Source organism: Mycteria americana, chromosome 7 (genome assembly GCF_035582795.1).
Source record: "Mycteria americana isolate JAX WOST 10 ecotype Jacksonville Zoo and Gardens chromosome 7, USCA_MyAme_1.0, whole genome shotgun sequence".
NCBI lineage: Eukaryota > Metazoa > Chordata > Aves > Ciconiiformes > Ciconiidae > Mycteria > Mycteria americana.
The window spans coordinates 69,676,067-69,691,616 of NC_134371.1; the positions used below are offsets into that span (position 1 = coordinate 69,676,067).

The following is a 15,550-nucleotide window of genomic DNA, read 5'->3' on the forward strand; positions in this document are numbered from 1 at the left end:
GAAGGGGTACAAAACGCCCTGGTGAATCCTCCCTTGCAGCTGAGCTGCGCCGGGAAGAGCGTGAGCTTTGCCAGGAGCGACCTGCCACCCTGCCCGTCGCTGCTGAGGCACCACGGGATGAAGCATTTTTGTGCCTTCTCCCAGGCTGCCCTCGAGGAGCCGCCTCTGAAGGAGCCCACAAACCAATTCATTTTCCTCCTTTAAAACTCTCATCAAAATAGTCCCGTAGGAAAGTTGGAGCCGGGCTGTTGGGGTGCCGGCGCAGCTGATGGCCGTGCCACCTGCAAACTCTGCGTGACAGATTGCGCTCTGGCGTCTGTCTCACTGCATCCATCGGTCGCCTTTTATTTTATACTTTTATTGCATTATCATCAAAGCACATCTTGTGGCCTTGTTCTGTCCCCAAGGACAGTCGGGTCCTGATCCGCGGTGACCCCTCCGTGGCGTGCTGCAGCAGCAGCACTGGCTATTTCTGAACACATCTTGACATCAGAAAGGAAATGAGGATGTTTCTGGCAATATTTGGTATCGATGTGAAAATGCAAAGGCTGTAAACCTTCTGTGAACTCAGCACCTGAGTATGCCCCTTTACATGGTGACTAGGCTGAATACCATGCAAAACAACCAAGTTTTGAGCCGTGCAGGAGCCCTATACCAAACTGACAGATACCTGCAGAGTACCACTGCGGGGAACTATACCTCGACTATTGTACTGGTATTTTCCTCTAATATTTTTACATCTTGTTCTAATTGTCAGCAGAACAGGAGTGAGGATTTAAACCTGAGGGTTTTGGCAAGTTGGAGACCCTTCTGGGCTAATTATCTATTTGCAGGGGCCCAGAGCCAACGGCACATACAGACTATGGCTACATACATCCAAGAAAAAAGAAAGAAAGAAAGAAAAGCTTTAAAATGTGCTTAGCTGACGTTTCCCATCTATAAATTAGTTTTTTCCAGTACATCTCCAATAACAATTCGCAATTGGTTTAAACACATACCTTGTACAGTTAAGTGCACCTGCATCGTTCTAGGAGTGTGTTGAGTTTGCACAGAACAAGTGTATGGACCGTCATCTGTCACATCTACGTCCTGTATCTGCAGGCTATATTCTCTTCTATTTGCTGTTGCGATTGAAACTCGAGGATCTACTGACCACTTATCACTTCCAGCAAAAATAATACTCGACCGATTCAGCCAGGCACCTTTTGAAGCTCCATCTTCCAAGTAACACCTGAGAAAAAAGGTGAAACCATAAGTATGAAAATGTAGGAGCTTTTAAATACCATTGACTTGCTATTGATTTTTAGACCAAATACAGCTATAATATATTAGAGTTGAACCTCAAAACGTGAGTCATTTGTTAATTCACAAATCATCATAAAACCAAAAGCCTATCTTACAAACACACAATAAACGTAATTCTATTTTTCTGCTACGTTCTTCCTTTCCGATTTTCCTGCTGTGAGTGTTCAGTGGAGCAGGAGGTAGAAAGTCTCAGTTATTTCTGAACTGGACTCAAGGACTTCATCCAAGCAGCCCTTTCTGCTCCAGTTTCAGCCCGTAAGGATCAGGAGTAGGCATGTGCGCCTGTGCAAATTTATTGTCCTTTTCCTAAGACACAATAAACTTCTGCTAGCTTCGTTAAGGAACCAAGAGGCTTTTTCCACCAAAAACTAAGATGACATCTTAGAATCCAAACCAATATTTTTTTCTTTTCAAAAGGTTATTGGATTTGTTGTTGCCAATCATATTCAAGACGTCTCGTTTAAAGCAAACGTAGATTCAATTAGCATGGATTTCCCTGCTGACAACAACAATGAAATATAAAGCACAGTTCTACTAAATACTTTTCAAAACATCTTTGGTACGGTTGGGACTCAAATGCGTATGATTTGTTTATTATGCCACACTTTAGCTTTTGTACAATTATTGTTAGAACAATCACTAAAAATAGTGCTCCGTGGGGTATAATAGTCACCTTAATCGGAGCTCAGTAAATAACACCACCCCTACAATCAGAAGCAGATGCACCCCACACAGATTCCTTTCCTTCTAAATTTTAGTTCAAAAATATTCTTCCATAAAGTAAAGACTTTGTTTTTTTAAAATGAGGAAAAAGTACAGCTGGAGAATGAAAACATGTATATCTGAAGAGTCTGACAGCATTTCTACACAATATCTCGGGGGTTTGAACATGGCACCGGAGATTGCGAGGGAATTGCGAGCTGAACACACCAGTGTAGGTGCTGCAAACTGTCTGAAACTAATCAGCTGAGAAATATAAAGAACAAGGTGTATTGCAAAATCTAATTTGTAATCCATTTCACCATCTGTAGATTAAAAAAACAGTCGGAGTATTAAAGGTCAATGTTAATTAAAAATCTTTTCTGTAGATATGCAACCAAAAAAAAAGCCACCCAGGCGTAACAGCAGTATAACCTTCTACTAAGGTAATTAGGCACTGCAATATGCTGCTCTTGTCAATATTTTGTATTGCGAATTAGGAAACATTTGTAATTCCTCTCTAAAATAGCTTTCCATCTTAAGTTGCTCACTTGCACACTGGGATGAAGAGAACTGCACTGTGAAGGACACTATTAAATGTCACTGACAAGTCCTAAGAACAGCATGGCATCAAGCAATTACTAAAACTTTGTAGAAAAAGTGGTAAGAAGCTGGTGAATAACGTTGACGGTACTTCTTAGCACAAGCAAGTAAATAAGAAGGCAAGCAGATGTTTGTTGGGGCAGGATCCCCGCAGAGGCGAGCTGGCGCTGGTGTGAGAGGTCGGTGCTCCTGGACCTCGGGTGGGCAGAGCGGCGGCCGGGGGGAACGGGGTGATGCCGGAGGACGCAAGGCTGTACCGGAGCTGAGGAACCCGGGTCGCTGGTAGAGCTAAAGGAGCAGCCGCTCAGTGGCACGCAGGCTGGCAGGATAAAAATGGTCCCAGGAGATGCTCTAATTTTTAGGGCAACCAATGGCTTTGGAGTAGCCATCAAACTTTTCTGTCATCTGGAAAGAGGGGAGTGACACTGGGGACAGGTGGGAGAGCAGGAGAGAGAAAGGACACTAAAGACCACTCCTCAATCCCATGGGCATTTTAACTGGATGGTCAACTGATGCTTGGATGACGCAGTCTATATTCTACTTTGCAGTGTTTGACAGCGAAAGCAATCCCTAGGCAAGGCCGCCTAGGGATGCTCTCTTGACCTTCAGCTAGAACGATGATTTTTGTTAGCAGCCAGGAAAACACATGAAAGAGCAGCAAGTGAGGAAAGAAAATATAACGATGGGAAGAAAACCAGTAAACGCCAGCAGAGCACAGCACTGTGTGTGTATGAGAATACAAGGGGAATACAAACACTGGAGATACTTCAAGTACCACCTTGCCATAGACAAGGAAATGTTTGTCATAAAAAGAGGAAGACTGGAGACAGGAGATGAGACCTGAGCAAAAGAAAACGGTGGTGGCTTGGGTAAAGAGCATGGGAAAATAGGGCTGGGAGAAGGGTGTCCGGGAGGAACGGCCAGCAAGGAGAGTCCCTCTTGGTGGCTGAGAAGTGAGGGGTTAAAAGGAAGGAGAGAGCATGCAGAAGGAACTTTATTTCTATGAGCTGATGAAAAAGACTGAGCCTGTCTGCAGTGAGGTTAAGGATATTTAACTATGGCTCAAAAACTAAATGAGCACTATACTCCAGTTTTCCATAAAGAAGGTGACATCCGGCATGCAGGAAAAGGCAGAGCAGCTAATGGCGTCAAGGGCGGAGAAAAACCTTAACGGAGTCACGTTTGAGAGCACGAAACCGCAAATCCAGGAGCACGTGGGGGTTTTTTTAAACTATCTGAAAATGATGCTATGTGACTGGGAAATCATAAATGTATTATCTACATTTAAGGAAATGAGGAGAGTGAATCAGGCAAATTTTAGGCTAACCCCCATGCCCACAATAGAATTTAAGGCTTTAAAACAACTTTAAAAGTTGAAGGAAGGTAATACAAAGTGCAACAGACTAACGGGACATTTTTATTTAATGAAGAGGGTTTTTATATGAAGGAAATCCAACAGAAGAGAATGCAATAGATCTCATCTCTTTGATAAAACATTAAAATAGCGCAACTATGGAAACTGTTAGGTGGGAGAAAATGGTGATTTCGTAGCTTAAGCATATGGCAGTATTGTTTAAGGGGAGAAATGACATTCCCTTTAGGAATAAGAAACTAGAAGCATCAGGCTGAAATTCTTCAGAAATGGATCATGAAAAAGCTATTCATTCATTTAATTAATGATCTCAACATGAAATCTGAAAGGCTTCTGAGAGAAGCTGCGTACGATACAGGATAAAAAATCACAGTTTATATAGCAGAGAATTGGGATGTCACGGGGAAGTATCACTTTGAGGATGGAGAGCGCAGCAGACGTCTGCGAATCCCTGCAGGAGGAGTTTTGTAGGGTCTGGTCCCATTGGGAGAAGGCAAGGAGCCGCTTTCAAAGACTTATGAACATTTTCAAATTGATTCTAATGAACAGAAGACTGGGGAGAAGCAGAGAAACCTCAGATTCACTGACGTTTTTCTACAGTGTGTTTCTTTTCTACTGGTATTTCTGCAGCAGTGGGATACAGTCAGTTATAAATGAGTATTTTTGAAGGTAGCCTGTAGTTTCAGTGACCGGTTACTGTTTTACCTAACTCCCTCGTTGTTTATATACACGCACACATCTAAAACATGCAAGAAAGCCTTAGCACTATGGCTTCTTCCCACGAGAGAGAAAACCAGCCTCCTCCTCTCCCAGCACACAAAACCAGCCTCGCCTTACAAATTGCCTGCTCCCTGTGCAGCTTGTAAGAAAAAAATTAGCCTTGCTTAAGAAAAAAAAAAGAAGAGATAATAAGAATTGAAATTTTGGGTTATTAATTAAAGGCAAAAGTGGAATTCTCATCAGATGCAAAGTGAACCACCTGAAAACCACGCTGAGAAGGGCAGTGCCTGGGGCTGCCGTCGCGGCAGCTCCGGAGCATCCTCACAGCCTCTGCACGGCACCTGCTCCGAAAGCCCCAAGGCTCCCCAAAACTTTTCAGATAAACACAGCCCTTTTGATATCAAGACTTTCCTGCTGAGAAAAGGCAAGATACAGCAGTGCAGAAAGGAACATGAGACCTCTTGCTGTTTTACCTGATATACAAAGGGATTTTCTTAAAATAACTTTCTAAAACAAATAAGAAATTTTGCTTTATTAATTTCTAGGTGCCTGGGTGTCATGGATAGAGACGAAAACCTGCTAAAATCAACTTTCATTCATACCCCCCAATTACCAAAAAATATGCAGTATACAACTGCCTTATAAAACATGAAAACCAAGGACTGAAAATGGAACAGAGTTTTACTTGTTCAGGGAGATTTTCGAGTTTGATGAAAACAAAATCACAAAAGTTATTTCTAAAATATTGTTCAGACCCTGACTAAGCATGCTGTATTGTGGAATAACGTCGGCTTCAAACTAAAAATGATATTCCAAAAAAGGTTCTTTGCAAACAGGTTAAATATCTTACCTCAGACAATCTCCTTCAATACCCCAAAGCAGTCTTTCTCCACCTTTATTCAAAACCCATGCAAGTTCCCTAACACTGTGGGATTGAACGGATTTGAAAATGTTGCAGAATTTGGCTGAAATATTTTGCACAGGATACCCTTCAAATTAAATAGCAGCCAACATGCTGTATTCTCCTACTACGCACGTGAGATGCAATGGATAAAGTGCATATTTACTCCATGGAAGAAGCAATCAAATGATTCATCTCAGAAATGTTTTCTAATCTAACAAGTTTAATCCCTTTCTGTTTGCAAATCACTTCTCATTTCTGAAAATGCAGTTATTGCTTAAAAGGATTCTGCAGGCAACTTGGACTATACATTCACCCACGTGTGTTCCTGGCCATTGGAGGCAATGATTCTGCACTGTAGTTATCGCAGAGGAACAGAAATAAGGACAAATAAGGATTTTTTCCCCTTTAAATGAAGGCTTGGTCTTTTTTTTCCCCCCCATACCTTTATAATTTTCTATGGAAGAGCAGTCTTTCCATGTATGTTTTGTGTGACATAACCAACCAATTTTGTATGGTTGGATATTTGCAAAGAATAAACACCAAGAACAACAAAAATACCGACCTCAAGCGAGCTCATGGGATCCGACCAGTGCACATGGACTCAGACTGCAATACCGCGACCGACCTTGTACGCAACCTCCGCACTTCTCTCTACAGTTGTATCTTTCAGATACTTCTGGATGCACTTCATTTTAACTAAGAACGGTATTTTAACATTATTTTTTAAGCTGCAGAGAATAAGTGATAACTCTGTATTATTTTCATTGCACGAACATGAACACATCTGGAAACGCATTGGCTCTTTTGACTGAAACCCCACGATGGCTCCGCTCCTACAAGAAGACAAATTGCCTCGCTGCACGTGCACGCCCTGCCCGTCCATACCCCCCTCCACGGCACTGCGCCGGCAGGGATCAGGGCACGCTCGGCGACAGCCCAGCCATCTCGTGAGTGAGGACCGGGGAGGAAAGGCAGCTACGAAGAGACAGGACCTCGCACATGAACCCGATGAGAACTACCAGGAGCCCAGCTGAACGGGTCCCTGGGCCCCGCTGCCCCTTGCCGTGCACGTGCCGGGGTGCAGCTCAGCCGGGCGGTGCAACGCCCGCGCTCTGCGCCTGGGGTGCACGTGCACAGGACAATGCTAACCAAAGTCCTCCACCAAAACCTCCACTTCCTTACGACTGCAGCAGTCCAGTTGAGCAAGATATGTTACAAACCCTCAAACAGGGGTCGCCAAGCTAAGTTTTACTAAAAAAAAATTTGGGGTTGCGCTCGGGAACGATTTGCCCGTTAAGTCTTCCAGACGTTTCAGGGAACTGAAACACAAGTTTTCAGCAAACCTGAGAAGTGAGTTTGAGCAGAGTTTTGACTTCATGTGAACCTATGAAGAGCTGGCAGCCTTCCACTGCAGATCCCCGAGGATGAGTCTGAGCCTCAAGCTAAGAGCCCAACTCTTCTTCAACTTCTCCTAGTTTTAAGCACCATAAATACATTGAGTAATGACACCAGATCAATGCCCAGTTCTACATCAGCACACCCAGCTCCCTGTGGGATCACCTCACTGAAGGTGCACAGCTGGTCCTGCCAGAGGTCAGCACCAGGAGGGAGCTGTGGTCGATCACTCGCGGACGATTCAAGCCAAAGCATGCTGATATTTGATAAAGTCCAACAATAAAACATCTCTTACAGCAATGTATGGGAAATAATTTATTGCAAAGATGACAGCCAGTAGAAACTGCAAAGATTAGCGGGCTTCTCTCTCTTCCCCCTTTCCTCCCTTTCCTTCAATTCTGTTTATTTTTAAACTTCCTGCGCAGCATGGCAACATTTTCTGCAATGTAATTTTTAAAATTTATGCATAGGACCAATTATTTTTAGAAGTTAATACTAACACTGTAGCACAATTACAGAAAGCATAACAATCATTAAATAAAAGCGACTTTTGCTCTTTTTACCTTTACATTGCTTGGAAAAGTATTGATTAAACTATAGCTGACATCAGAAGATAATTCTTCTATTTTTAAAGTTGGAAGATTGGAAAAAAGAACAATTTATTTTTTAACTGATGATTGTAATCAGAAATTCTCTACGCAACAAGCATAAAAAATAGATTTTAATGTTAAGTCATATACGGCTGAAGGTATTTTATTATTTTTCCGATCATTATTAATGGGGATGATCTTCTGTAATTTGTAATTACAGAAAAATATAGTCTCACCCAGCTTCCTTAAAGTTTTTAATCCTCTCTTTTTGATACCTCCTACTTTCTTAGCTCTCTAGTCTATTATTTCCCCATAATTAAAACATAGACCTATTAATCTTTGTAAAAACCAGTTCTTCTCCGTTGCTTAATTAAAACTGCACACGGTCTCTTTGTACAAGAGCCTTCGTAGCGCGGCCAGGGTTGGAGCTCCCACCTCGCTGCCCTTGAAACAAGCTGCACGGGATCGCACACGAAGCCTTCCCACGTTCCATATATCACGTGAACGTTTGACATAGGCGTATCTCCAAACAGCCTTCAACACGCTCTCCGGGGTCACGTCTGGATAGCACTTGGGCAGTGCTTAAAATGAAAAAAATCTTCATTCAAGCCGGACCAAAAGCTACCATTATCCTCACTTCTTGTGCAACTACTGACGTGACCTGGATTGCAAAGCTAAATGGACAAGTGAGTTAAAAACCGCCTCATAAATCCGTAGGTAAATTCAAGCCACGCAACCCTTTAAATCAGCCCCAGGGGCCGCCATGTAGTGCTCCCGCCTCACCCGCTCCTGCTCCGCTCCCTCCCGGGCTGGGACTGAGCGCGAGGAGCTGCGGGAGAGCTGGCCCGCCGGGAGATGCCACCCGGGGCTCCGGCGCTGCCCCGCTGCGGGGCCATTCCAAACACGTCTCCGACTCAGAGGAGACACCAGTGCCATACCGTGAGAGGCTTCCTCCACAAAACACCTCCCCGAAACGCTAGGACACGCATTCCGGGTCAGAGCGTGACTCATTCTGTGTGGGCTGTGTCTCCAAAAGCAGTAATCCCGTTGCAGTTCAGGTTAAAAGTTCCATCTCATTTACAGAAAGTCCTGGAATCCTTTCTTCTCCCTGAAAACCTAGAAGAATTTGACTTGAAAATTTGTATGGTTTTATATAACTGGTGCTTTGGGAGCTGGAGGAGCTGACTGTAACACCCACGAGGGATGACAGCATCCCCTTTCCATCACCCTGCCGTGGGAGAATGTTCACCAAAGCAGATGTGAAGCACTTAACAGAGTTGTTATTGCTTACTACAGCATCTTTTTTTTCCCGTGAAATTGGTTTTGGCATTGAGTTATAGCCACTTTCCTCAGAACATAGAAAACCTTTGCAAAAAACAGTGTTGCTAAAATTTTTCTGCTTTAAAGGAGATTGGCTTCGAGCTAAGCAGCAAGGGGAGAGAGAAACATGAGGGTCAGGGCCTAGAAAAACACCCAGAAAACACCCATAAAATGATACATCCAAGCTCCAGAACCAGAAAATCACACCAGAAACCTGCTAAGAACTTTTGCAAAGTCCTTTTACTGATGATCTGATAAATGCCTTCTCCGGGTTCTCCGTGGATTCTTACGAATAACATCTTAAAAGTTTGTTACCCTAAGGAAACTTCTCTGAACAATAAAAATAACTCAGGTGCAATTATAGGTGATCCTTTTGCTTTTGGGATCAAAATCAGTTTTCCCATGTCTACTACAGCTCAAAGCATGGAATTCTGCATAAAAACCCTGCACAGCTGCCCATTATCATCACGGCTTTTTTTGATTTTATTTACAGAACAGTCTCAGACCACCAGGGAGCTGACGCATCGATGGCCGGCGCACGCCAAGCCCCGGCTGCCTCCGTGCCCGAAGCTCGAGACCCCCCCAGCCGCCCCAAGAGCCCTTGTGCGGCACAAGCTCGGCGTACGCGGAGCGCAAAGATGCTGCAGCCCCGACGGCACCGTTTTCTCGGGGCGTTAACCTGCCCTGCCCGCTGCCAGGCCGGGAAGAGTGAACCCGAGGACCGGGAGCTCAGCTGGGGAGAAGACTTGGCCAGCGCTCGGCTGCAGCCGCTGGAGCTGAATCATCTCTGAAGTGTAGCAATCGTTAGATATTACAGAGGAATTGCACCCAGGAAGCAAGGCATACAGGATACTAGCAACAAGAAAGACTTAATAGGGCTTAAAAATCTTAATCTTAGGAAGACTACCCCTGCCCCCCCCCCAAGAAGCAACACTATTTCTTTATGAAACATGCAAATGTTAAATTATCCTGCAGAGGGAGACTGTTCTGTCGCGAACGGGACAGAAATCTGCACAGACGGTTTCTGGAAAGTCTGATAAACAGGAGTTTATGTAAAACCGGGGAGACAAGCAGTTGTTTTAAAACGGAGTTTAAAATCAGAACCTCAAAACTCTGTCTCACGGCAGCCAAAACAGACATAAAATAAATAACTGGCTTTGCTTTGCCCAGCACCTCCATTGTATGTCCAAGTTCTTAGATCTACCTTTAAAAATGCTTTCTGCTTAAAGAATGACAGCAGCACTCAGCTGAGATGCGAGGAGGATTCTTTATATGAGCGTGCGCCCTTCCAGCACCAGCTCACCCCCAGGTGCTGCGCCGCCCGCCCTCGCCTGCTCACAGCAAATACCAAACCCACCCCGAACTCCTGGCTGCGGCATTTCTGAAACGGCACCAGGCACGTCGGGACTAAAGAAAAGTAGTGCTAACGGATCTGCTTAGGGACATGGTGTAGTGGTGGGCTTGGCAGCCTTAGGTTTACGGTTGGACTCGATGATCTTAAAAGGTCTTTTCCAACCTAAACCATTCTGTGATTCTGTGATTCTGTAAATATAGATTTCAGTCTCTTTCTCTCCATGCAGCCACCAGTTGACAGAAAACATTTGGGAACTTTGCAGCGTTTAATGTAGGTCCCGCAAACACTGCAAACTCTGCTTTGTTCCCCTACGAACCCCCGCCCAGCATCGTGCCTCCTCCCCACACGTGCCCTGGCCCCACCACGCCACCGTGTCCACCGCAGCTTCTGCTCCCACCACCCCTTCATCTCCCTGGCTACCATCCCCTTTCTCCCTCCTCCCACCCTTGTACCAGCTTTCCTTCTCCGCAACCAGCAAGTCCCAGCATCTCCGTTGTTCTTTGTCTTTTCATGTCAGTGGCAGAAGGAGCTCTGATTATACATTGGGGTGTTAACATGCACAAATGAGCCTTTTTCCTTTAATCTTTGCTCTGCGTGCGTTCTGCTTTTTAAGCACCATAAACCGTAGTTGGGACCAAATCCTTTTTTAGAGCAAGTTTGCTCTTCAGGTTCAAAAGAGGCAGCGTGCCTCCCCTGTAGAGGACGGAGAGTCTCCAAAGCCAGTCTCCCGTCAAGCGTCAGGAAGGAGATGCCACAGCAGACCGGTCCCCCCGCAGCTGCTCCGGCAGGGGAAAGCCACCCGGGGTGGCTTGGGGTGAAGGGGGCCCTCCAGCAAAACCTTCCCTGCCCTTACCAGCGCGGCGCGGGGGGAGGACGGAGACTCCAGCCTCGCCTCGCCCTTCCCACAGCCTCTGCTCCAAGGCATCTTCGGGCAAACAGCAGACTCCGTTGTTGCTCTGACAGCAAAGGAGCTAATGATGTCGTAGCATCTCCTCCCCTTCCAAGCTGAACAGGCTAGGCACGCCTGAGCGTCTTTTACCCAGTGTTTGCAGTCAAATAATTCATTTAGCGTCATAGCAATACACTTATTCGTAATTACCTCCTTCAAATAAAGGCGTTCTTCCAAGCCTACTACCCTCTACTTTCTGCCATTCTCAGCAGTCCATTACATTGCTTTCTAAAATAGCAGCTCAGAACTGGAGATCTGCAAACTTAGGGAGAAACCGAGGTAATTCTTTAAATATTTGCTGACCCGTGGACTTTTCCAAAAGGAGCAGATAACAGCATGAGCTTTTTTTGTCTGCCAAACCGCCTGAAATAGATGGGGATGCATGCTACCTGACTTCTCATGAGTAATTAGCATAATTAACCTCCCTGCTCTGCTCCTGTGCCATTTCCACCGCCCAGAGAATCGAGGTATAGTTTATTAACCATGAGAACTCGTCAGATTTTCTGCTCTGTAGCTGGCCATGACAAAGTTGCCAGGAACTTGCCAGCCTGAGGGTGAAGCAAAAGACAAGGCAGAGAGAGAAAGCCGGACAAAATGACTGGGAAAGCAAGCAGAATATACCTTCTTCATTACACATCTCCAGCTTCTTAATTTTATAAACTTGTCTGCCTTGAGATGCTTTCAGACATTCTAGGAAATCTGTCTGCAGATAAAGCATGGATTAATCCGTAATTCTGAAACATTTTAAATGGAAAATCAGTAGAGTATTAGTAACTAATAGCAAAAGTGTTTACTCTTCTACTTCTACAAGATTTTAAATATAATTTGCTCTACAGCTGATGTTATTTGAATGTTAATCTGTATAGGTGTCAACCTCAATACCTGCCAATCCATCCAAGCCCGGCGAAAGACCACTTCCACAGGGGTTTCCTGGCCTCTAACATTCACCGTAACCACCAGCCATGACCATAATGTGCATTTCCCTCCTGCCACAAAGAAGTGGCTTTCTTCCATGGCAAGGACAGAGAAACTCTCAGTATCGCAACTGCAATAAATTCATTTGTTGTTTTTATTTATATGAAAATATTCCCACCCCTTTTCACAGATATATTTTCATATTAAAATGACAGAACAGTATATTGTAAAGCTAAGAATTATTAGTTATTAATTAATTATTTCATGGAAGCACACAATATTTTCTCTTTGAAGGCTCAGAGACAATATCACACAATATTATTGGTTCTGATAGTCTTCGTTTCATTTTCAGAGAGCAACTCCCAGATTAATCATATTATTTGAAATATTAAAAAGGGGCTGGCTGCTGCATTTGATATTTATTAATTCCTAAAGATTTATGATACAGAAACACTGACTTCCAGAAATTATGAAGAAGAAATTGCCAATGCAGAAAAACAAAGAAACAATTCACTGCATGGTTTTGTCCTTATTATTTTGCACTTTTCTTAAGGGAGAGGGGTCTTCGAAAATTCGAGAGCCAATCGTGTTGATTTTCTAGGAGTAGATAAGTCAGCTGTTCCTTCTGATGGTGAAAGCCAACCCAGATGGCAATTCTCCCCCCCCCGCTTTTTTGCCACACAACACTGAAACACAAATTAAAGACATAAAAAGCAACATAAGCTCTGAGACCATGGCAAGGCAAAGAATCATACCTGGAGAATTAGAAAACATCGGCTCCATGAGCATACCATGTTACTTTCCAAATTTTCAGTATCACTGCATGTTATTGAGGGATTTTAGCATCCAGAAATATATAACTGAATTAAAACAGCCATGGTACTAATGAACTGCATTTATTTCAGTTTCAGAACAGCTACATTAGTCGTTATTTTTAATGCTAAAATGAAACAAAGGTTTCTTCACTGACACAATAAGCTCTGACAAAAAAATGAGGGCTTACAACGGGAGACTATTACAGTAACACACACTCAGGATAAAATAATGAGTGTCGGATGGCTGTTATACTCAACAACCCCATAAAAGCCGTAATTTGGTAATGAATACAGCATCACGGTGATGCGGGGCTCACACCAGCTGCAGCACGTTGCAGGAAAGAGTGAGGCGGGCTTTGGGGCAGGGGACATCGCGGAGAGCAGCCCCTACCAGCTTCGTCTAGGAGAAGACTGGAGAATCACCGCACCGAATGCAAATATCCGCCCGAGTTTGAGCTCCCGACCCAGGAGAAGGACCCGGTGTCGCCAGGCGGCCCCGCGGGAGGTCCCCAGGAGACAGGCGTGCGGCCGGGCAAGGAACCGCGGGCTCCCACGTGCGTGGACCTCCTTGACGTAAACTTGCTCTGCTTCCCTTTCTGCGCTTGCCTCCATAATGTTTTAGAAGACTAAACCAAAAGGCACGTGTGATAGGGACAAAGGGCAAGCGTTATTTACCAGTCATTTAAAATACGTGATAAAAGAAAAATGTAGGAAAACCCCCTAGATCTGTGCTCCGTTGGGTGATTTTCCACATCGCGCTGCCCGGAGACCCCATTATCGGCAGCTTGACAAGGGGTAGGAGATCCCCTTCTGCTGGCGAGGAGGCCGTCCCGGCTTCCTTGGCTGCCTCAACCGTTTCTCCTGATACTGCAGGGTCCCTTCTGCTGCCAGGTTGGCCACTGGGACCACGCAGTACGGTGAACCTGCTAACCACTGCATTTTCTCCTCACGTGGGGAAATTTTATGATGTCGGCCTGCAGAATCAATGCAACGGTGAGATCGTCTCTACCTGCTCAGCTCTTAAGTATAAAACACATCAAACATCGTGAGAAAAAAAAGTCTACGAGCAAAGGCGTGGGTGCTCCTGCTCCACAGCGGAGCTGTGATAGCTTCACCTCTCCTTTCTCCAGGCAGAGCAGTGACCCAGGCTGCAGCTGCCCGGGCTCCGGGGATTTCTTAATATTCAGGTTTTATGTTTCACATGTTCTTCCTGGATAGGCTTTTTTCACTAACAAGGCAAAATGAAAAAACATTCTTTCCAAGTGAAAACAAGTTGTATTTTAGGATTTCCTTATAATAATATCTACACTATGAGTAGATAGGACACGCAAGGCGGGAGATAATTGTGTGCTGTGTCATGTCCTTTATTGGATCAGTATTGACCTGGGACACTTCTCTGAGAAGTAATACCAACACTGCAACGCAATTCTCTCCAGGTTGGTTTAAGTAAAATAATAGAGTTAATGACAGAAGCAAAGCTACCTAGAGAGGTGTAATTCATCACGGGGTGTTTCATGCCATTATCTTAAAAACATACAGTGTAGTAATCACTTGAAGTAGTGATAACACATAATTGTATGCTTCCCATAAATTATAGGTGAATGGGAGTGCCAAATAGCAGCTCAGGAACTGTAGTGATTACAGAAGATGTCGTGATGAATGCATTTATTATTGGGGTATTACAAACCTTTTTATAGCAGAGATGGCAAGTTTATAAATAAATAACCAGCCACAGAGGTACCTGCATGTCTAACCAAGACAACTAAGTTATTAGCCTGCACTTTAATCAGCGTCTTATACAAAAACATTTTAAAGCTCGGTGACAACAAAACAAAGCAAAACAAAGAAAACAGAAGTTCCCCCCAAACATCTGCATCCCTGGGTATCCACACGCTGTTTTGCCACCACTTGCAAAAGACGCGCTGTTGGAGTATTCTCAGCAGAAAAACAAACTTTTGCATTGTTTCGCATGGAAAAGCATCGCACACACACACAATAATTAAAAGCAACGATGCTCCTGTACGGTATAAATAAGGTGCTGCCCAAAGGAAAGAGCTGCTTCTGGGTCCCTGGTTAGGACCAGCACGCGCAGCAGCGAGAGCTGGCGGCACAGCAGGCAGCAAACCGGGCAGCCACCCAAGAGCCCCGCAGCGAACCTGCCCCGTGCAGCGCTGGGGAAGGGCTACGCTGTAGTTGTTGCCAAACCCAGCAAAACTCCGTTCAAAGTGCAGGTTTGAATCTCTTCTTCCTCTGCAACACCCACCATCAGAAAAGGCTTTTATCTGACAACAAAAAATAGCAATACCCCTTCTGGGGCTTCTCCCTCCTCCCCGGGACAGAAGGACCGATGGCAGAGGAGCGAAGGTGGCACCGGCGGTGCTGGGGGAAGCTCCACAAGCCCCGTTTCTGGGGGCTCGCCTCCTCCCACAGCCACCCAGCACAAACCGGTAAACACTGAGGATGAAGACACGGACGGAGAAAGATCAAACCTGCGCTTGCTGGTGTGAATGAGCTTTTGCACTGATTGCAGTAGAGGCCAGCTGGGTCCAGCCTCCTGTTCCCTGTGGAGAAGTATTTCACGAGAACCATCTCGAATATTTCTGCCTGCT

The 15,550-nt window shown here is 44.9% G+C and overlaps 1 protein-coding gene across 2 annotated transcripts in view; it reads right to left on the reverse strand.

Annotated features, from left to right (window-relative positions):
* NEGR1 (neuronal growth regulator 1) overlaps nt 1-15,550 on the reverse strand; it is a 304,619-nt gene that overhangs the window by 157,337 nt on the left and 131,732 nt on the right. For both annotated transcript variants that reach the window (XM_075506660.1, XM_075506659.1), the window contains exon 2: nt 999-1,231. In XM_075506660.1, coding sequence (XP_075362775.1) covers nt 999-1,231 — 233 coding nt within the window. The remainder of the gene's footprint in view (nt 1-998; nt 1,232-15,550) is intronic.